The 22,399-nt window shown below is 34.8% G+C and overlaps 1 protein-coding gene across 6 annotated transcripts in view; it reads left to right on the top strand.

Annotated features, from left to right (window-relative positions):
- PRDM5 (PR/SET domain 5) overlaps positions 1-22,399 on the top strand; it is a 224,299-nt gene that overhangs the window by 121,513 nt on the left and 80,387 nt on the right. For all 6 annotated transcript variants that reach the window (XR_005238255.2, XR_005238256.2, XM_037991424.2 and 3 more), the window contains 4 exons: positions 285-369; positions 1,606-1,763; positions 14,871-14,964; positions 18,662-18,822. Coding sequence is in view for 4 of the 6 variants with exons in the window: in XM_037991424.2 (XP_037847352.1) it covers positions 285-369; positions 1,606-1,763; positions 14,871-14,964; positions 18,662-18,822 (498 nt within the window). In the remaining 2 variants the exon portion in view is untranslated. The remainder of the gene's footprint in view (positions 1-284; positions 370-1,605; positions 1,764-14,870; positions 14,965-18,661; positions 18,823-22,399) is intronic.

Here is a 22,399-nt window from a genome sequence, read left to right as displayed (position 1 = left end):
AATTTTATTACAGAGTATAAATTTACTATGTACTAAATAGGACAGCTGTATTATACTTTTAAGGACTATGAATATTATGTCTCAAATGATATTTTTTATTATTTAACTTATGTCCATTGCATTTTCAGTGTATATAGGTTAGTGTGAACTAATTAGGGCTGAACTATAATATATAGTTTGGGTATTGCAGTAGCAGCTGTTCACATGTTTACACTTTTGCTTGAGAGCTGTGTAATTTACTAGGCTTTGACAGTTGATTTAACTGTCTATTTAATCTTTTGCAGATTCATGAGATATTTGATTGTCAAGAATGTATGAAGAAATTTATTTCAGCTAATCAGCTAAAACGTCATATGATCACCCACTCAGGTAAACTATATACTTTTTTTGTTTATAGTGAAGTCATTACAAAAGAATTACATTGTCACTTTTATAAACTATAAGAGTGGTAATCAGGGGCCTTAGCTATAAATTCGACTTTGGACATTTACTAGTCATGTGATTCTGAACAGGTTACTTTATACTCTAGACCTCAGTTTATTTACAGAGCAAAGGTGCTTAGAGTAGATGATATTGAAGATCTTCAGAATCATCATGTAATTTGTCACTTAGTCCTCCTTGAGCCTCAGCTTCTTTATTCTTCGTTTGTGAAATGAGATACTGATGCCTACCTTTCATATTAGCTGTGAAGATTAAATGAGATCATTTAGGTACTGTGCTAGCATAGTGTCTGACATTTAGTAGATATTCAAAAATTTTAATTCTTGTATTTCTAGATACTTTTACATTCTAGCTAAGTTACTAATAAATGTTAGTAAGAAATCTATACATACATTTTGAGTATGTAAGTTTTTAAAGCGGTAGTTTCATTTAAGCAAGTCTTAGGAATAGGTCTGTTTTACTAATGCAAATTTAAAAATTCAGCTCTGAAAATAATATTTACTTTGTGGAGTCTCTAGTGTTTAAGATATCTATAATTTGAGGCGATTGAAGTCAGAATGTTTTTGAATATGCACATTGTTGATACATATGAATATCTTAGTAAATTAAAATCAGATCAAAACCTATTATCTTTTAGGTATGCTTTACTTGATTCATATTGTATATTTTTTATTTAGGTGTCAACGTTATATGGATATTGCATAAATATGGATTTTATATACCAATCTAAATGTCTGGTTCCTGCTGAGCATTGGAACCTCTGCCTCCATGAGGCCTCTGTGGCCCCAGGGCGAGGCAGCTCTGTTCTTTACCTACATCCCTGTCAGGTCACTTTCTGCATTCGGGGCCCTGACCCTGATTTAAACTCTCACATATCAGCATGGTTTTCATCTGGAAATAGGATTCCTTCCTTGAATTTAAACCTTTTCTTTATATCTATGCTACTTTAAAAATTCAAAATACATCTGTAAGAGAACAAGCTCATGTTTCATTTGGGAATAGACACATTTATGTGTCTATTATGTGGATGGTAGATGTTTTTTAGTTGTTTGACCATGCTTTAGTTTACTTACCATGAGAAGTAATATAAGGTAAGGGTGTTTTCTCTTTTATGCTTTACCTTTATATCGATATGAGATTGTCTCCACTCATTTTTTTAAATAGAAAAACGACCCTATAATTGCGAGATTTGTAATAAGTCTTTCAAGAGGCTTGATCAAGTGGGTGCTCACAAAGTAATACACAGTGAAGACAAACCTTACAAATGCAAACTTTGTGGAAAGGGATTTGCCCACAGAAATGTTTACAAGAATCATAAGAAGGTAAAAGCTTACTAATATTATTATTTTTATGAATTTGCTGATGTGATTTTTATCTTTTGATGAAGCTTTTGTACATCTGGGGCCTACTGTATATAATGCAACAACTAGAGAAGATCACTCACCTGGGCCATAAACCCTCACAACCTCCTTTCTGTCTTTCATTCTCTTTTGAAACTGTCCTTATAAGCAGAGTGCCTAGTTTTTCTTAACAAAGCTATTAGATTAATTTTATGGGATTTACTAATTGTGAAGTCTTTATCCTCTTCCTTCTTTCCATAAATTTTGATGCTTTTTATTACATTAGCTTTTTGAAATTCCCTTCATCCTTGGGATCCTTGTATGCTCTGCTAGGTCTTCTGCCAATTTCTCTGAACATTTTTTACTTCCTTTCCCCTCAGGAGGTTATTCTGGATCCTTTGCCTGTGAACCTCTTCTGTGTTCTCTTTCCTTAAGAAATGTCAACTACATCCATGACTTCTACTATCAACACCATACTGATGAATTCCAAATGATTTATTTTCTTTAATCCCAAGTTTCAGACTCGCATTTATAACTGGGCATCTTTTCGACATAATGAATTCAGCATGCCCCAGAATGGTTTTTTCATTCTCTTTGCCCGAGATAGCTTCTCTTTTGGAGTTTCCTCTTTCTCTTAATGACAGAAGCATATAATTATCCTAGTCTCTTTATTCAGCATTGGTCCCTTTATAAAATTAGAAACCAAATGTAAAGACTCTACCCTTTACTTTATCTCATCACTTTCACAGTAATCCCTTCCTTTACCATTCCAACATCCTGATTATTTCTCCTCTGGATTCCTTTAATACTCATCTAATTAGGCTTATCACTTCCTGCTGCAATCCATCCTACAAGGCAGATCATCCCAAAACATCACTCTGGTATATCACTCTCATACTCTAATATTAAAAGTAGGTTGCCAGTGCCTACATATGTAATAGTATGTACGCCTTCACCTGTCATTCAGAGTTCTCTACATCATGACCTCAGCCTACTTCTCCAGCTTTTTATCCTTTTATCTACATTAACCATGCCTAAAACAACTAACTGTTTGCCTTCCTTCTGTGTGATCTCTCTACCTTTCTCTTTCTCTTCAAGTTATTAATATAATGTCCTAGTTTCTTCTGTTGATTTTGGTTTACATTTCTTATACTTTACCTTTGCTCAAGTTCTTGTTTCAGAATGTATCATGTAGATAATACATCATGCTTGAATTGAATTTGGGAAATTTGTCCAAAGATATTCAACATTTTATAAATGCATGTAAAAACATTTTGTGATATACAAAATATTTGCTAATTGATTTTAGTTGATGTATTATAGCATGCTGTTAAATAACATGTATATGATCTTTTAAAAATAATTTGTTCATATTTTTCAGTTATTATGCTCTGTGAGGATTATAATTATTATAATATTTATGGGATACTTCCGAAGACTTCATTTTATCTCTTTTGAAATCATTTAAAAATTATGATACCAATTTCAACTTTAGTCCAAAAAGAGAAAGAAAACGGCAGATTTACCAAAGAATAAACTGTTGATTATAGTGTCTTAAGTCATCTCTACCTAATTTCTTCCTTACCATCTTTACGTTTATCTCAAGCATTGTACATTCGGGTCAGGACTGTGTTCATTACTGCTGCTTTGGAATTACATGACTATAAAAAATTATCTGGCTACTTCCTGTTTAGTCTCTGGAACTCTCTTACTCCTTTCTTTGATGAAACTGATCTATCCACATTTATGAGTTTTTCACAGTTTGGCTCATGTTATATGCCATATGGGAATTTGGCACAGGATCTTTGCACCATCTCTTATACTTTAAGCCATAAATCATGTAAAAGTAATAATGATGTCTTGGGAAGCATAGAAACAATGATGCCTATAATTTCCAAACTGGAAAGCACATTCAATCCTTCTGCACTAGACAAATGTATTTCTTACTGTGTTATGATCCTAGCATATATTTGGCATTGTTACATGAAAATACCTGAAATAGTCTCCAAGAATCATGTCAAAACAGAAGATCAACCTTTTCTTCCATCATAATCATTAATGGCTAGTTGGGAAACATAAAAGTAAGGATATGCCACAGAAATCAGAAAAAAACCTTAAGAGTCAGTGTGATCTTTATTTTTTAGTATGCTCAAGGGTTATTACTTTAAATTAATTAATTATTCTTTTCTTTTATGAGTATATTATATATATTTTATTATACTTATTTGAGTTATTTTGGGTTGGTTCTTTTTTAACATTCAGACTTACTTGAAAAATGGAATATTATTTTTCATTGTGATTATGATAGCATATAGATAAATTTTATTTATTTTTATTCTTTGAAATAGAGTCTCACTCTGTCACTCAGGCTGGAGTGTGGTGGTGCAGTCTTGGCTCACTGCAATCTCTGCCTCCCAGGTTCAAGTGATTCTTGAGTCTCAGCCTTCCAAGTAGCTGGGACTACAGGTGTGTGCCACCATGCCTGGCTAATTTTTATATTTTTAATAGAGACAGGGTTTCACCATATTGGCAAGGCTGGTCCAGAACTCCTGACCTCAAGCAGTCTGCCTGCCTTGGCCTCCCAAAATGCTGGGATTATAGGCGAGAGCCACAGCGCCTGGCCAGCACATAGAGAAATTTTAAAGGGGTGGTTTTTATTTTGAAAATTTAGTTACTCATTTATTTCATCATCTTGCCAGTTATGTGGGTTTAATAGGTTACTTTTTCTTCTCCCTTTTTTCTGAATATCATTTGATCTGAATTACAGTTGTATTTTAGGATCTGGCTAAAAAAACTCGTTGATCTTGATTCAAATATACTTTGATTCTTTAAATCACAATTGAACCAGCGTTTCAGAGCCAGAGGAGATAGAAACTGTTCAGTTAGTCTTCACTCTCCATTGTGTTCCCTGTCAAATATAATGTAAAGCAAAATGTGGGTAAGTTTTACAGTGCTTCCCGCCTCCTGCTGTAGGATACATGTTTAGACGTACTGAACCATCTTGGATCCTAGAGCTGGCACTACTTGCTTGATGACGGAAGTGAGTATGGAGGGGTTTTGCCCTGATGAAGTCACAAACAAGCTCCTGGGGGACAGGTGTGTGTCCATTCAAATAAATGATCTTTTTTCCTGACCCTTTACATAGCCTTCCAGGGATGAAACTTTAGAGGCTTATGAGGAAATCTAGTCACAACTTCTCCTGGAATAATTCCATTGGGCCTTAATGTCTCATCAAGTCTTTTTCAAATTCTGGGCCATGACTGCTCTGTAGGTCTTGAAATCGATTTACTGAGTGATGACTGGCCATTAAAAAATAGAATAGAAGGCTGGGTGTAGTGGCTTATGCCTGTAATCCCAGCACTTTGGGAGGACAAGGTGGGCAGATCCCCTGAGGTCAGGAGTTCTAGATCAGCCTGGCCAACATGGCAAAATGCCATCTCTACTAAAAATACAAAAAAATTAGCCGGGTGTGGTGGTGCTCGCCTGTAGTCCCAGCTACTTACTTAGAAGGCTGAGGCAGGAGAATCACTTGAAACCGGGAGGTGAAGGTTGCAGTGAGCCAAGATTGCGCTACTCCAGCCTGGTGACAGAGTGAAACTCCATCTTAAAAAAACAAAAACAAACAAAAAAATAGAATAGAAAATATAGAGTAATACATGTGTTTGTGTGTTTATGTGTGTATGTGTGTTAGATTTGGGAGTCAGAATTATTTATTTGGTCATAGTCAAACTATTTAAAAGGCAATACAGTTCACTCTTTGCCTGGTATAGATTTTATTAGACCTTAAAGAAAGTAACAAGTTTCTCCCTAAAAATATCATGGATTAGAATCTAAAACCAAAACATATGGTGTAAGTTTAACATAGTAAAAAAAAAAGTTCTTGAAAATTTCCTGGAAAGATGACATCTTGGAGACTGAGTGATATTCACTCAACAGTTAGAGCCCAGCCACTCTTTCCTTCAGCTTTTGCGTCAGGTTACTCTTCAGTGATGCTGCGGGTAGCACCCATTCATTTAAGGTGTTGCTATATCGTACAAAATCACCTATCTTTGTATGCTAGAAGCACATTCACAATGAGCTGCGCACGTTATGAGGATTTGAGTCTGACAGAAAGAACCACAGATATAGATCATTATCCAAAGTTTATTTAGCTAATGGCAAATTGCTTGCCCTATTTTAATTGTTCTTTTTCTTAAGTGGATGATGAGATAGCAATGTACAATTTAAAACAATATTTTTTACTTATATTTTTTCTTTATTGAAGCATAATGAGTGAAATTTGTATATGTTTATGGTATACAATGTAATGTTTATATATATATACACACACACACGTTGTGAAATGATTACCACCCAATTAATATATTCATTAGTCACACATGCTATCTTTTTTGCAGTGAAAATATCCAAAATCTACTCTGTAAATTTTAAGTGTTCTCACTACAAAAAATGGATAAGCATGTGAAATAATGGATATGTTAATTAGCTTGATTTAGCCATTTCACTAAACATCATGTCATACACCATATAGATACAATTTTTATGTGTCAATTAAAATAAATAAATAAAATGAAGATCTTTCTTAGCAATCTTCAAGTATACAATGTATTATTAGTAAATGTAGCCACAATGATATACTACAGCAGTCCCCAACTTTCTTGATGCCAGGGACCGGTTTCGTGGAAGACAGTTTTTCCATGGACCAGTGTTGGGCAGGGGGATGGTTTCGGGATGATTCAAGTGCGTTACATTTATTATGCACTTTATTTCTATTATTATTACATTGTAAAATGTAATGAAATAATTATACAACTCACCATAATATAGAATCAGTGGGATCCTTCAGCTTGTTTTCCTGCATCTAGATGGTCCCATCTAGGGGTGATGAGAGACAGTGACAGATCATCAGGCATTAGATTCTCATAAGGAGCATGCAACCTAGATCCCTTGTGTGCGCAGTTCACAATAGGATTCGCGCTCCTGTGAGAATCTAATGTCGCCACTGATCTGACAGGAGGTGGAGCTCAGGCGATAATGTGAGCGATGAGGAGTGGCTGTAAATACAGAAGAAGCTTCACTTACTTGCCCGCCACTCACTTCCTGCTGTGTGGCCTGGTTCCTAACAGGCTATGGGCTGCTATTGTGGGGTTGGGTAACCCTGCTGTAGCAGGGTTGGGGACCCCCTGCTGTAGTATACATCTCTAGAACTTACTTATCCTGTGTAACTGAAACTTTGTATCCCTTGACCAACATCTTCCCATTCCTCCTTTCCCCTGCCCCTTCACCTCTACCCCTAGTTCCTGGCATCCACCGTTCTACTCTCTGCTTCTGTGTGTTTGGCCTTTTTAGATTCCACATGTAAGTGAGATCATGCAGTATTTGTCTTTCTGTGTCTGGCTTCTTTCACTTATCATAATGTCCTCCATGTTCATTAATATTGCCAAAAATGACAGGATTTCTTTCTTTTTTAAGGCTGAATAATATTCCATTGTGTCTATATACCACATTTTCTGTATCCATTCATCTGTCAATGGACTCTTAGGTTGTTTTTATTTCCTAGCTGTTACACTATGAACATGAAAGCGTAGGTGTCTCTTTGACAAACTGATTTCACTTTCTTTGAAGATGTACCCAGAAGTGGGACTGCTGTGGTAGTCCTGTTTTTAACTTTTTCAGAAACTTCCATACTGTTTTCTATAATGGATATGCTAATTTACATTTCAACCAACAGTATACAGGGGTTCCAATATTTCTTGCTTTTATAGTAGATATCTTATGAAAATAACTTTAAAATCATACACGCATGTCTGGTAATCAGTTTTGGAACTCGTGTTGCGAACCTTCCCAACAGCTACCTTCTCCTGCTTGCCATGGTTTTAGTCCCTGCACCAGTGGAGTGACTTTCCTCAGTATAGTAAAAACTGTACACATTATTTGTACAAAGTATTTGTTAATTATTACCACATGTACCTATATATGAAGGCCAATGATCCTAACTGGAGGATATTTTGTAGACTGAGGAAAACACAATTTTTATGTTTATTACAATGCCTTTGATATAATTTAGGTCACAGATTGTAATGGGTTTGCACATAGAAGATTAGAGATGAGATGGTGAGTGTCTTCAGTTTAAGCTGCTATAACAAAATACCTTGGGCTGGGTGGTTTAAACAACAAACACTTATTTCTCACCATTCTGGAGGCTAGATAATGTAAGAATCGAGGTGCTGGCAAATCTAGTATCTAGTGAGGGCCCACTTCCTGGTTTGCAGATGGCTGTCTTCTTGCATCCTCACATGAGGGAGAAAGAGGGAATGCAAGCTCTCCTATCTCTTCTAAGGGCACTAATCCGGTTCACAAAGGGTCCACTCTTAGAGCCTAATTATTTCCTAGAGGCCCCATCTCCTAATACCATCACATTGGGGGTTAAGACGCAACATGTGAATTTTGGTGGGATACAAACATTGAGTCCATAGCAGTGAGAGTTGTGGTGATTGGGTGGCAGAGCCAGAGGGTGAGGGTCAGAATTGGTAAAGGTGGGCATTAGGATGGAAAAGAGAGAATGAGATGTCACTCAGTGTTCTGAGACTGAGAAGAGATTTCAAAGTATTAGATCAGACAGGAAGTTTTCAAGCGAAGTATTCTATCATAGAAGGCACCTCCTTCATATCTCTTGTAAAATCTTTAGTAAGGTTTGCATTTCACACTAATGTTTTTGTGTAAGAGGAAGTTCTTTTAGGTGAGTTTGGAGAAGAACAGAGTTCCAGCTGCCCATCAGGGAGATAAGTATTTTTAAAAGTAACTGGGACTATGACACATATGTATCATTCAGGAACCTACTTCTTTGCCTTAACATATGATTTGGAGGGATGTTTATATTGGTTCGTATAAATCTACTCATTTTTTTGTAACCACTGCTATTTTGAACAATAGTGTAGTGAACAGCCTCTTACATAAAACTTTTTAACTATACTAAGAGTATTTCTGTGCATAGATCTCATGTGGAATTTCTGGGTCAGTAGGAAGTCTACTTTATGTTTAGATGTTCCTACCCATTGCCTTCTGAAAAGCTCTACTTTCTCTTAACAGTATATAAAACTGCCCCTTTACTCTTCACCAACATTTAATTTTGTTAGTCTTTTATTTTCAGTCTGAGAATTAAAAAGTGATTCTCATTACATTTTATCAGTGATGAGTAAAATTGTGTGTGTGTGTGTGTGTGTGTGTGTGTGTGTTTCTGTTTTTTTTTTTTTTTTTTTGGCAGGGTCTTGCCCTATCACCCAGGCTAGAATGCAATGGCATGATCTTGACTCACTGCAGCCTCTGCCTCCCAGGCTTAAGCAGTCTTCCACCTCAGCCTCCCAAGTAGTGCACACCACCACATTTGTCTAAGTCTATCTATCCATCCATTTGTTTTATTTATCTTGCCTGACCCAATATTCACCAAATATTTGGAATCCTATTACCATTTTAGTATCCGTAAAAATTCTACAGATTTATGTTATATAGAAAACTATTTCCTATTCAGGAACTAACTTTAATATTTACAGAATGTGATTTTTTTCATAGGACTAAAATTGCTCCCTTGTTTGTATCTTTGAACTTTAGGAATCTTTATGTATTTCTTAATGGATGGTACATAAATCTCAATAAAAAAATTACCAATTTCTTTAGCCATCCTGCCTAGAAAACAAGTTATCTAGTAGAGGAGCTAGTATAGTTGCTATGAGTTGTTACACATGAGTTGTTAATATTAGGCTGCCTATTTTTATGCAGAAAATTCTCCTGTACAATAACTGTGATGAGTGTGAAAACTATATCTTCATGAGTGAAGCTACAGGTGTATGTTATCTGGATAGTTCTGTGAAGCCACATGTTTGTTATTTCCATCTGTTTAAGGAGCTATCTTGTAGAAGAGAGAATACACCTGTTCTGCATGCTGTACGTTAGCTGTAATAAGTGGTAGCTGTTGTAAAAAGGCTTAACTTGTAAAAAGGCTTAACTTTTCAATTAATGGTCAAGTCAGTCAGCCTGGGAGGTCATGTGTTTGTTCAAAGCAGTGTTTGTGAGAAGCATCCTTAATTAGAGACATGAGATATGGTTCTTACCAGTGTTGTCGAGGGGAAAGTTTCCTGACTTGGAATCTGTGTCGCTACCTTCTATAGCTTCATCTGAAAGTCTATGGTTATTAGCAACTTCCCTTTGCCCTAATCAGGGTTGTGGGGACTCAGTAGTTGATTCCCTGGCATTGTGGCTTTGTACTGATGGAATTGTCTCTTTGAAGCAGTGGAAAGGTTGGACTTTTGGACTTGGCTCTGCAAGGCTGTGGTTATGTAGGAACATCACCTAAATTTCATGCCCTTAACTTCTCTATGTGGTGTGAGCTCCCCATTTCTGTATTGAGCTTAAAGACACTGACTTCTTCAATATCTCTCCAGTTTCAATTTATTTTTGTGAGGAGGAGTACTTTTCAAGAAGCCAGTTATAAATTTGACAGTAAAAATTTAATCCACAGACCTTGTAAACATCCAGATGACATACATTTTATGTATCTGGCCCACTGGGACGGTAATATACTATGACATGAAGCCTGAGACTTCAATAATAAAACTCTTTAAAAGTAATCATTCTAGCAAACATACCTCTAGAATATTTTCTCCAAATTTATTTGATCTTTAGTTGTTTCTTCTAATTTTAAAGTAGTTTTATTGGTTTGCACATACCCAAAAGAAGAAATACTATTACCAAGAAATACTTTTACCATGGAGTAATATATATTGTTGATAGTCAGTAGCATAGTTTTTAATTGTAAATGATCCTTAATTTCATTTTATTCTCATGGAATTAATATTTGATCTGTGTGGCTAGAAAGGTATTAATCTGGTAATTAATGTACATTATGCCAGAAACCTTCTGAAACATTTTTGAGACATTCTAGTAGGTGTTGTAAATAGTGCAACACATTTTATGTATTTTTTATGTCTGCAAAAGAGTTGGTATATAAAAAGATATATTTCATAGTCCTCATTCATTTGTTATACTGGCAGATGTTGGTGTCATCAGTGACTTAGCATACGAATAGGATGTTCTACAGAACATCATGGGGTTATTAAGGATCATTTGATCAATAAATCAGTGAAAAGTTTGGCATTCTTTAGAGGTGAAAAATTGAAGGATAAGACGCCTTTAAAAAAACTTAATTTCATCTGATACTTGTGAAATATATCTTGGAGACAGAAGCTCTCTATCTGCAACATTTGAGCATCTTACTATGCCTTACTTAAATGACGTGGCTTCTCAGTGTCTTCCAGTTGATTGAATACATGGGTTCTCTGCCATCCCAACTCAGATGGTGGCATTGGCATCCTTTTTGTCAAAAGTATTTATTCACCTGGCTATGCACAGACATCTTACTACTTAAAATATGTCATTGACTTTAGGCCAATATCTAGATGTTGTGGCTTTGGTTGAACACAGTTAAAAGGCATTATGCTGACCCAAGTTCTTTCATAATCAAGCAACTAAGTCCGGTTCACAAGTTGTTATATCCTAGATTTGGAAATAGAAAAAATGAATTAGGGAGGAATATAGTATTTTTAGAAGATGGGAGCAATCCCTGTATTCCAGCCTGGATGCTCTAAAAACAAAATAGTTTCTACCTTCTTATGATAATGCTATCTACTTAGTGTGGAAAATCCAAGCATCAAAGGAAGGTATAAAGAAGAAAGCAAACATTCTGTCAAATATCACTCTCTTTCCTATAAAAAACCCTCCTTAATGTTTTGTAGAATGTCTTCCTAGACTCCATTCTATGTGCATATATGTAAGCGGCTTAAATGGTATTCTGTATATTATGTTTTGCACTCTGCTTTTGACACCTAAAGTATGATATGCATGACTTTTCATATCTAAGAAAATAAATATATAATTATAACATCTACTACAATTTACTTAACCAAGTTTATATCATTTTATGGGCATTTAGGAATTTTCTTTTTATTTAAAAACAAGTATTTTCTGCAAGAATTTGTCAGATATGGTTCTATAAAGGGAATTGGTTAGTCAAGGGATGTGCACATTTGTCATTTTGGTACATAGAACCACATTGTTACCCAGAAAATTTTTATTCCCAATTACAGTATGTGAGATTGCCTGTTTTTACTCTTTAGTCAACACTGAATGATATCCATCATCTTCATCTTTGGCAGTCTGATTAATCACAGATAGTATCTTTATTTTTAATTTTTTATTCTTTTATCATATTCATGGCTTTAAATATTGATACCATATGTAATCTGACATCTCCATCTTGTACCTTATAATCCAGACTTGAAATATTCCAGTACCTGTAATGCTAGACGTCTCATAATGTTTATTTGAACTTGTCCAAAATGGAACCCCTGATGTTTTACTCAAACTTGTTTCTTGCTGCTCTTCTGAATATCTGTTAATGGCTAATCTATCATTGCATTGCCCAGATCACAAATCTTGGAGTCATGCTTGCCTCCTTCTTTTTGTGTCTCATGCTTCGTATCCAGGTACCTTCTTAAAACCTGTTCACTTTCAGAAGGTATTTAGAACTCTACTACTTCTCTTCACATCTGTGGCTACCACCCTGGATAAGCTCGAATGATCTCTCTCCTGCTGCATTGCTGTTGCTTCTCTGCTTTCTGTTTTCCCCTACATTTTGTTGTCAACACAGCCGTCATGGCATCCTGTTAAATGTCAGGTGAATTGTGTCCCTCATCTGCTCCATATCCTGCAGAAAGTTACATCTCTCTCAGAATAAAAGACAAAATTCCTGCACGGGCCAGCCAGGCCACACACCATTTGCTTCTCCTCCTCTACTTCTCCCATTCTTCTGACTGCATCTCCCCACTTCTCTGCCTCTTTCACATGGCTCCAAACATGCTGGCTTCCATGATGTTTCCTGCCTAGGTCGCTCAAATACCCACCCTTGCTCCCTCATATCCATCAGATCTTATCTCATAGGTCACTTCTCAGCTAGAATTTTCTTGACCACATATTTAAAATTGCTACCCCATTCTCTGAAACATTTGCTATCTTCTTTCTTGCTTAATTTTTCTCCATCACGTTTATCTCTTCCTAATATAGTACATACTTTTTCATTTGTTTATTGTCCTTCTCCTCTGCTAGTGTAAAAGCTTCGTGATAGCAGGGATGTTGTCTTTGGTTCGTGGCTATATGCTCAGCATCTAAAATAGGACTTGCTAGTAGAGGCATGAAATGCATAGCGTAGACCTGGCACAAAATAAAATGAATGAAATTTTAGGAGTGTTATTTGGAAGGGAGTCCTTGTGTCCATTTTCATCTTTTCTTATTTATATGCCATAACTTCTTACATTAGCAACATTACACTTTTGTTTTATGTTGCAGATATTTGTTTGGTCATCAAAGATTTTTACTTTGCAGCTTTAAGTTTATTTATTTCTGTCATTTTAATGTCTGGTTTTCTACCTTGCTTGGAAAACCTTTCCGGATTCAAAAGTAATTTAAAAATTTACTCAGGTTTTCTTCTAGTACATTTAAAGTGTTATTCTTCATTTTAAGAAAAATACCTGAATTGATTTGCAATTTATCTTATTGTAAGAGGTGAGTAGTAGATCCAACATTACTTTTTCCTGACTATCTGAACATTTGCCTCAAAGCCATTTACTAAACTTTCTACTCTTTTTTCCACCAATTTTAAATGCCATATTTTTCCTGTACTAAATGTTCATGTGTTTTATGTAATTCAAGAAACCTACTTGTTTTTCTGTTTTGTTGATCTATGTATTTCCGTGCTGTCATTTTAATTTCTTTGGCTAAATAGCACATTGGATTATCTGTAATTTATCCTGACTAATCTTAAATATCTGTTCTTTCATGCTTTCTCTATATCTTTCACAACTAAAACCAAACATGAAAATGTCTTTCTCACCAACATTATGCTAATAGGTTATCCTTGTATCTTTAATATTATGTTCACTAAACTAAGAAAATATACAAATTAATAGGCTGTGAATAAAGTGACTTTTCTTTAAATTACCTTTTTTGTTTTTATGTCATATGTATTATAAAAACCCATCAGTTATATGATTTGTTTTATGTAATATGAGATAATAGTTTAAGTTTTAATTTTTTTTAGCATTTATGAGACTTATTATCATGCCATCTATAGTACAATAAGATTTTATTTACTGATTTGTACCAAATGGGTTTATACTGATGTGTAATGTAAAAGAGGTGGAGTGAGCAGTGTTTGCTGTTTTGTTTTGGTTTTGTTTTTGAATTTTAGATCTAGTTAGTGGCTTTTCATTGTTTCTTGTTTGTCAGTATATTTTTGTTTCTTATGTACGTGGGTGCTTAATATTGTTTGGGGAATCTCTGCTGTTTGACCTTCACAAGTTACTGCAACTTTTTGAGCCTTAGTTTTATCACTTGTAAACTGGAGTCAGTAATAGTGTTTTATTAATCCAGTTACTGTTGTAATTAAGAGAAATGATTTATGTAAAGTGTTTAGAATAGCATTTGACACAAATTAAATATTTAATGAATGTTAATTAGGGTTAATTATAACGTAAGTGCTCTAGTGTAATTTAGGGAAAAACAGCACCTAGGACTAAAATTATTTGAACTGATTCAGCGAAGCTGAGAGAAAAGTGTGAAAACAATTTCTCTTTTAATAATTTCTTTTATGTATATTGCAAATGTTGTACCAGCAGAGTAAAAGCCTGGCCAGTGATAGAGGAGGCTTAGTTCTCAGAGAAAGTACACATGGTTTCACTGCAAAGTCGGCCCTGAGAAATCTCAGTGTGTATTCAGATTAGCAGTTTGAGATAATAGGAATAATTGTTTTTACTGTTTATCAAATTAATAATTAATGTGAGCATTTGAAAGTGATTTTTCCTTTTGCAAACGCAGCACATTTGTCTTTACAATTTTATGGTGGAAGAATGGCACTGGAAGAAACAGATACCGTCCACCTTCCCTTCTTTCGTCTTTCGCATCGTGAATCCAACCTCCACTCATCCATTGTAATGACTGGTTGATTCTAGATCCTCCTGACTCAGTATCTTTCCTCTGCAGACCCACTCTGAGGAGAGACCGTTCCAATGTGAAGAATGTAAAGCTTTGTTTCGGACCCCATTTTCTTTGCAGAGACATCTGCTAATACATAACAGTAAGTCATGATTCAGGCAGTTGAGAACATAAGGAATTATCTCATACTTCGTTCTTATAACCTTTGAGAATGTAGACATCCCAAAGGTGTGCCTGTAAGTATTTATATAATCTGACTTTAAATGTAAGAAAGACTGAAAATTCTGCCTTTCACCTTTTTTCCCTTTAGATTTGCTTTATTTTTCCACAGTAATATTAATTATTTTATGAGATATTTTATTTTATATAATTTCTTCCCATTATTTAAAGTTTGCATATAAAAACATATTCCATATTCAGGAAGATATCTTTGAATTTTGTTTTGAAACATGATTTTGTTTCCTTTCAAATATAATGATTAAGAAAACATGTCAGACTCTTTAAAATATGGAGATATGTGGCATCGTTTTATGAGTTCACAAACTTTTCAAGTTGAAAAGGATCAGAGTGCACATCTAATCTGACACCTTAATTTGAGGGGGATACAAAATATTGAACTCTGAAGCACCATGACATACTCAAGATTTCACAGCGCAAGGAGTAGCAAACAGGTCCCTGATTGGTGCTTTTCCTACTTACCGCTGCCTGAGATTTCTTCTTTTGTCAACAGCAATTTTTTTCTTTTGCAGTAATTTTATACATACACACCTTGAGGTGCATTTCCTACTTGCTACTGTCTCAGATTTCTTCTTTTTGAAGTCGCATTCTTTTTCTTTCTGATTAAGTTTCATACATACGCACCATAAAAGTCTAATGCCTCCTCTCAGAGCTCTTTTTATAACACCACAGAATGTCCAGTTATATCACTAAAGGATATCACTTTATTGAAAAAACGTGTTATTACCAAGCTGAGTTTTAAAGTGGATTCTCTGTTTAGACGCTGAAGTAGCCAGAAACTTACTACAGTACTATATCTAAAATTAACGGAAAAATTGTGTACCGTGGATAATATTTACTCTTCTTACTTTTAATTTAATTAGCTTAATCAGTAGAAAATCCTCTATACACATTAAGTTCCTACTGCAGCTTAAATTTTTAATATTCCTGAGGAAAGAAAAAATAATTAATTTTGACAGTTGGTTATACAGAGTCAGTATCTTGGAGAAATTTTCTCTGGTCAAGTGTTCAAAATGCAAAATAATAAAGATACTAAGTTTTCTTAAAATAAGTATTGAGTGGTAATGATTCTGATGAAATGCAATCTGCTTCCTGTTAAAAAAAAGGTAATGTTCTGCTCTCAGGCCGTTCTACATTCAGCTTATAGGTCTAAAGAAGTTATAGCACAACTTACCATTTTTCTTATTAAAAAGAATGTGTTTAAAAATAAAATTTGTTGTGCAATTGCAGGAATTTCTATTTCATTACCAGTTTGATTTAGAAAAATAACTGTTATGAGATGAATGAATGTTAGAGATTTGGACAAGTAAACCTCATTCACGCTATTGAAATATGGCTAAATTTGACTTGATGCTTGGGAAATTTTGCTTGGGAATGATGAAATTTTATTTCTAATGACAGCAAGGAATTCTTAACAGAAGTCATCTACCGCCTTTGCTTTCAGTTTTTTGGTTCTCATTCACTTGAGAAAATAGGATTAAAGTGACTACGTATAGACTGTGCTGTGGAGTATGTATTTAATATGATGTTGATCAGCACATTAATTACAGGTTTTATGAAGCTGCATCATGACATTTGGCCAGGAAAATCAACTTTGATAATTGAGTGAGTAAATGAGTTATTTAAGGGAAATAAAGTTAGACATCAATTAGTGAAAAGAATGGGAACACCAGAAATGGCTAAAATAGGACAAAATACTAGGCCTTGTCTTATACAATATGAAAATTAAAACCCATTTATTTAACTTTAAAATATGAAAGCTGTTGTTAGAAATTTACATCAGCTTTCTGGCTCAAAATGTGAAGAATAACTTGTAATAATTTTGGGAATTATTGCTATTTCCCAATATGCTGACAACCAAAAGGCAAGTTGCTGGCTAGCTTGTACGTACTAAGATAGGGAAAAATTCTTATAAATTTAACACAAAGAAATCTGCAATTAAAGTATGAAAGAAGGAAGGTAAGGACATCCTTGCTATAGCTTGATGAGATTTTGTACAGGGACCAACATTTTAGTTCACTTGGTAGTTTAATGAAAATGCTTTGATAGGAGCAATCTTAGAGGTTTTATAAAAACATCTCTTTCAGTACCTGAATAGATTTGATATTAACATTAATGTTTACAGTCTTATATCAATTGATATTTCCTTATGCTATCACTGATTATACATCTTGTACAAACAGAATGTTTAAATGAAACGAAAAGAATAAAGATAGTTTACAAAAATAGTACTCTGCAACAAAAACACACAAATAAACAAAGCTCTCAGAATCCACACAGTTCATGCATTGTATGGATGTGACTTTGTTTCAGACATTAAATGTCAACAGGACTCTAAGAGACTTTAAGTTAGAGAGGGATAATTCTATTTAGAAAGACAAAGAGAAGGTAATTTTTCTTTTCCTTTTCTCCTTCTTTTTGCCCCTCCCTCCATCCTTCCTTTCTTCCTTCCTTTCATATAAAAAAAAATAGGGTCTTTACATTGCAAAATTTGGTGCTGGTTATGGTGGAAGGAATTTAGAAGAGCTTGGCTAAAATTGAGATAATCTCTTACTTAGATATAGAAATTTAATTATTCTTAATTTTGCCTTGTTATCAATACAATATGGGAATCTATGCTAATATGACAGTTTTCTAAAAAAGGAAATTATATTCAAATACTAGTCTGTCTTGTTTATATAGTCACATACTACATACATTTTATACTGTATTGTTCTAATTGCGCACATTCATGGCTGTAATTGTATTTAAAATGGCCACTAAAACTTAGGCCTATGTGTTAAGAACTATAAAAATAGCATTATATGAAAGTTAGAAACTACCATAAGATTTCTATATGTAGTTTCTGAGGTTGTTTTCCCCTCAGCCCCAGGCTGGATAATGAGAAGAAAGTGAAATACCTAGGGTGGCTGCTAGTCTTCATCTTCCTATCCCAATTTAATTCCTCTCTGAAAGACCCCCATCCCTCAAAGCCTTGGAGACTTTTTACAACTGCCCAAGGACTGAATCAGGGAGCCTCCAGTCCAGATTCCTGAGTCAGTACTGAGGAAGCAGGGGCATTGTAACCCTTTCCCCCTCCCAGAATGGGAAGGCCTAAGCTCTGATGCACACCCTCTGCCTTCAGGAGTTTTCCTCCTCAGCTCTCTACCTACGATCCAGTTCTGCCTATTATCTATTCACAGGAGGCCATAGGGACAGTGGTGGGATTTGAGGCGACTTTGGGAGGGGCCCAAAGGCAATTCACCTTGCTTGACAGAGGCCTTGTGTCACTGGAATCTATTTACCTCAAATCCCAGCCCCTGCTGCAGAAGTGCATACTTTTTAAAAATGTTCATGGTAACTTTGAGAATTTTGCTAATTCAGTCCCCACATTTTCCAGTTGAGAAGACTGAAGATGTAAGATGAAAGGACTTTGGCCTGGTCACACAGTGAATTAGCAGATAATGGAACTGAAATTTGTTGTTAAAAAAAAAAAAAAAAAAAGTTACATTCTTAGAGCTACAAAGCCAACCTTTTGGAGAAAGCAACTAAGTCTGGCATACATGGGAGGAAATCAATAGGACCCTGCTATTGCTTCTTAAATGTTTCTCTTTGTTTCTAAGGTGAGAGGACTTTCAAGTGCCATCACTGCGATGCTACCTTTAAGAGGAAGGATACATTAAACGTTCATGTCCAGGTGGTTCATGAAAGACACAAGAAGTATAGGTGTGAGCTATGTAATAAGGCCTTTGTTACACCTTCAGTGCTTAGAAGTCATAAGAAAGTAAGTGGAAATCTGTTAGTTTGAACGGATTATATATTTAAGCAGTATGGGTATATATGTTAACTATCATGTGATAATTATATATTAATCTATCAAAATATTTACTCAAAATGACAAATGTGTGATTTCTATCAGCTCTTCAAACAATGTTTGCTTTCTTCATCTTTCAGGATAGACCTATTTTTTTCCATGAATGAGAACCTGAGTTAGACGGAGACTCTTCATAACCCATAGCTTTGCTGATAGGTGGTTTCTAAAAAGTACTCAGTGAGCAGGAGCTTATCAATTTTTATTCATTTTTGGTTAATGTAGGCTGTTTCTTTCAAAGAAATATGAGTAGTACTTTAATAATTTTATTTTTTCAAAGTGAATTCTTATGTTTATTGGCAAGTTTATAGACTGAGCCCTTTTGGTATTGGGATGGTCTTTGATCTTCACGTCTCTAGAGCATAGGGACGTTTCTGGTACGGAATAGGGACTCGATAAATTTTTGCTTAACTCAAAGAAAATGTTCATATAATGATTTGGAGATTATATTTTTTTGTATTGTGCTACTTGGGTAATTACCTCAAGGGAATCGAGTTTATTTTTTACTTGCCCAATAATGCATTTTTAAGTATATATTTTAAATAGTAAAACTTGTATTGTAACAAATACACTTAAAGGTTTTAATGCTGACTTTTTTCCTTATTTTAGAGACAGAGTCTTGCTCTGTTGCCCAGGCTGTAGTGCAGTGGCGTCATCACAGCTTACTGTATCCTCGAACACCTGGGCTCAAGTGATCCTCCTGTTGAAACCTCCCGAGTAGCTGAGACTACAGTCATATCTTACCATGCCCAGCTAATTTTTTTACATTTTTGTAGAGATAGGGTCTTGCTATGTTGCCCCGGATGGTCTTGAACTCCTGAGCTCAAGCTATTCTCCCATCTCAGCTTCTGAAAGTGCTGGAATTACAGGCATGAGCCACTGCACTCAGGCGGTGTTAACTTTAGAAGTAACCATGAAGTATGGTAGTTTTCTGCCATTAGTATGTGATACTGAATGAATGTGAAGAAATGACTCCTGCTTCAGTATCTATCTTATCTATCTATCTTATCTATCCTTAATACAACTGTTTCAAAAGGATTGAATTGAGTAACTTTCTTTTCCTGATTTTTTTTAATATTTAATTTTTATGGGTACATAGTAGATGTAGTTATATACAGGAGATATTATATATATATATTTTTTGTTTGTTTGTTTGTTTGTTTGAGTCAGAGTTTCACTCTGTCACCCAGGCTGGAGTGCAGTGGTGTCATCTCGGCTCTCTGCAACCCCTGCCTCCTGGGTTCAAGCAATTCTTGAGCCTCAACCTCCCAAGTAGCTGGGAGTATAGGTGCCTACTATCACGCCTGGCTACTTTTTTGTATTTTTAGTAGAGATGGGGTTTCACCATGCTGGCCAGGCTGGTCTAGAACTCTTGACCTCCAGTGATGTGCCCACCTTGGGTTCCCAAAGTGCTGGGATTATAGGCATGAGCCACTGTGCACAGCCTGAGATATTATATTTTGATACGGGCATTCAGTGTATAATAATCACATCTAGGGTATATGGGTTCCTGTATTTTTAATGCTGAGTAATAATGATATTATCTGTTTTTTTTGTTGTTGTTTTTTTTTTTTTTTAGGTCTCTGAATAAAAGAGTCTTTCGACTTTCTTTGCTTGAATTACTTTTTGCATGAATTTAACACATTTTTGGTTGTCTTTCAATAAAGGAAAAGTATAGTGAGCTTTCAAGAGAGTTTACCTTGTCTGCAATAATAGTCACACAGTATATTTTGTATTGTGTTACTCATTTTAATCTCATAAATTTATTCAGTATTGTTCTTAAATTGAGCTGTTTCCATGCTTTGTTATTCGTATTTAAGGTAGTTTAGTATTATACCTTTAATGTCTTTTGAAACTAGCTAACCAAAATTGGAACCTAATGATAGATATATTTTTGAGTTAAATGAAAGGAATATTTTAATTTTTTTCATTAATGTAACCCTAATATCCTTTAATTTGGAACTTCTTCAATTTGGAACCAATGACAGTCATATAAATGAACAATGAAATACATAGCAGCAAAAGAAATGCTGTGATTTTATGAATGAATTACAAATAGATTAGTAATTACCTGTTTGGAATAATTCAATGCTCTATTTGTATATATATAATTTCTAAACAACCTTACACTAATGGAGGACAAATTGGCATACTTTGCCCCTTCTGTCAGGTAATGAAAAGAAGAGAGATCAAAAATAAATAAATAAAATAAAATAAAAAAGAAGAAAGGTCTGTTATATGTTAAAATGTTATGTATTTTACTTTAGATTGAACCATAATGTGGACCAGGGGAGTAAAGGCTCTTACTGAAGTGTAAAGATATATAACTCTTTTGTATATCAGCTTGTAGTAAAAATGGAAAGTTAAGTGCTTGCCAAATACAAAATCCAGGAGATGCTTGTTTTACACAGTGTTGTTGGCTAGCATGGTAGTTGATTCGGCTGTGTTTTTCAAACTTGAGTATAATATAAATTGTTTCAAGGAAAAAAGAACAAAAAACACTGATACTGACTAAGGTCTTTAGTTTATAGCTCTTTAAAAATTGTAAATATGATAGTACATATCCAAATATACATTTTAATACAAATTGCAAATTTGCAAATTAAATATTAATAAGGCTGCAAAGTCAGTTACATTAATGTTAACAATTTAAAATAGAAGATGAAAATGTTTTGCTATGGTGATGGTTCTTTGATGTTGTCAGGTGATGAGGTAATTGCCCCACCCCTTTTTCTCTATGGCAGCCAGTGTTCTCTTCTGAGAAACGTCATTAAAAGAAAACTTTTTCTATTCTTTTTTCATTAGTTTATGGCAGTTCAGATACTACTTGACTACTTGTCAGGAATTTGTACTTAAGAACAAAGGCAAACATAGGCCCTGGAAGCTCTGTTTTGTGATTGTAACCTAGATGATTGTAACCTAGATGATAAAATTAATACTTTTATTAATTTTTTGGTTACATTGAAAAAAATTCTAAAAGTAGTCTTAGAAAGAATGTGTACATACCTGAAGGAATTGCATTCACCTCCCTTCTTCCCCGATCTCTTAAGTTTGAGAAACACTGGGACTTGAGAAGTAGCTCTGATCCTTCATTAATTGGAATTATCTGTTTTTATGTTGGGAGCAAAATTGGTCTCCTGATGAGACTGTGGGGCCAGTTTAAAATGCACAATCTTCCTCCTCCTTTGGGGAGGGGTCACTCTTTACTCTTCGAACTCTCCAGCATTTATTGAAACTTGCTTTTTAACCATACTTACTTACCTTCCCTCGTGTGATTGTTTATACCTAGATGAAAGGCATGTTGAGGGCAGAAATATGCTTTCAAATTGACTGCTCAGTTACCACCTGCTGATTTTAAGGGTCAAATCAGATTTATATTCCTTTTTGCTTTGCAGTAAAACCAGTCTAGTCAAACAGCATAACACAAGTAACAGATGACTTTATTAAGATTAATTCTGTCCTCAAGAGTTAAATACACACAAAGAATGTG

The sequence above is a fragment of the Chlorocebus sabaeus genome, chromosome 7 (assembly GCF_047675955.1).
Source record: "Chlorocebus sabaeus isolate Y175 chromosome 7, mChlSab1.0.hap1, whole genome shotgun sequence".
Taxonomy (NCBI): domain Eukaryota; kingdom Metazoa; phylum Chordata; class Mammalia; order Primates; family Cercopithecidae; genus Chlorocebus; species Chlorocebus sabaeus.
The sequence above is the reverse complement of the archived record's forward strand: the minus strand, read 5'-3'. Positions and strand labels throughout refer to the sequence as shown.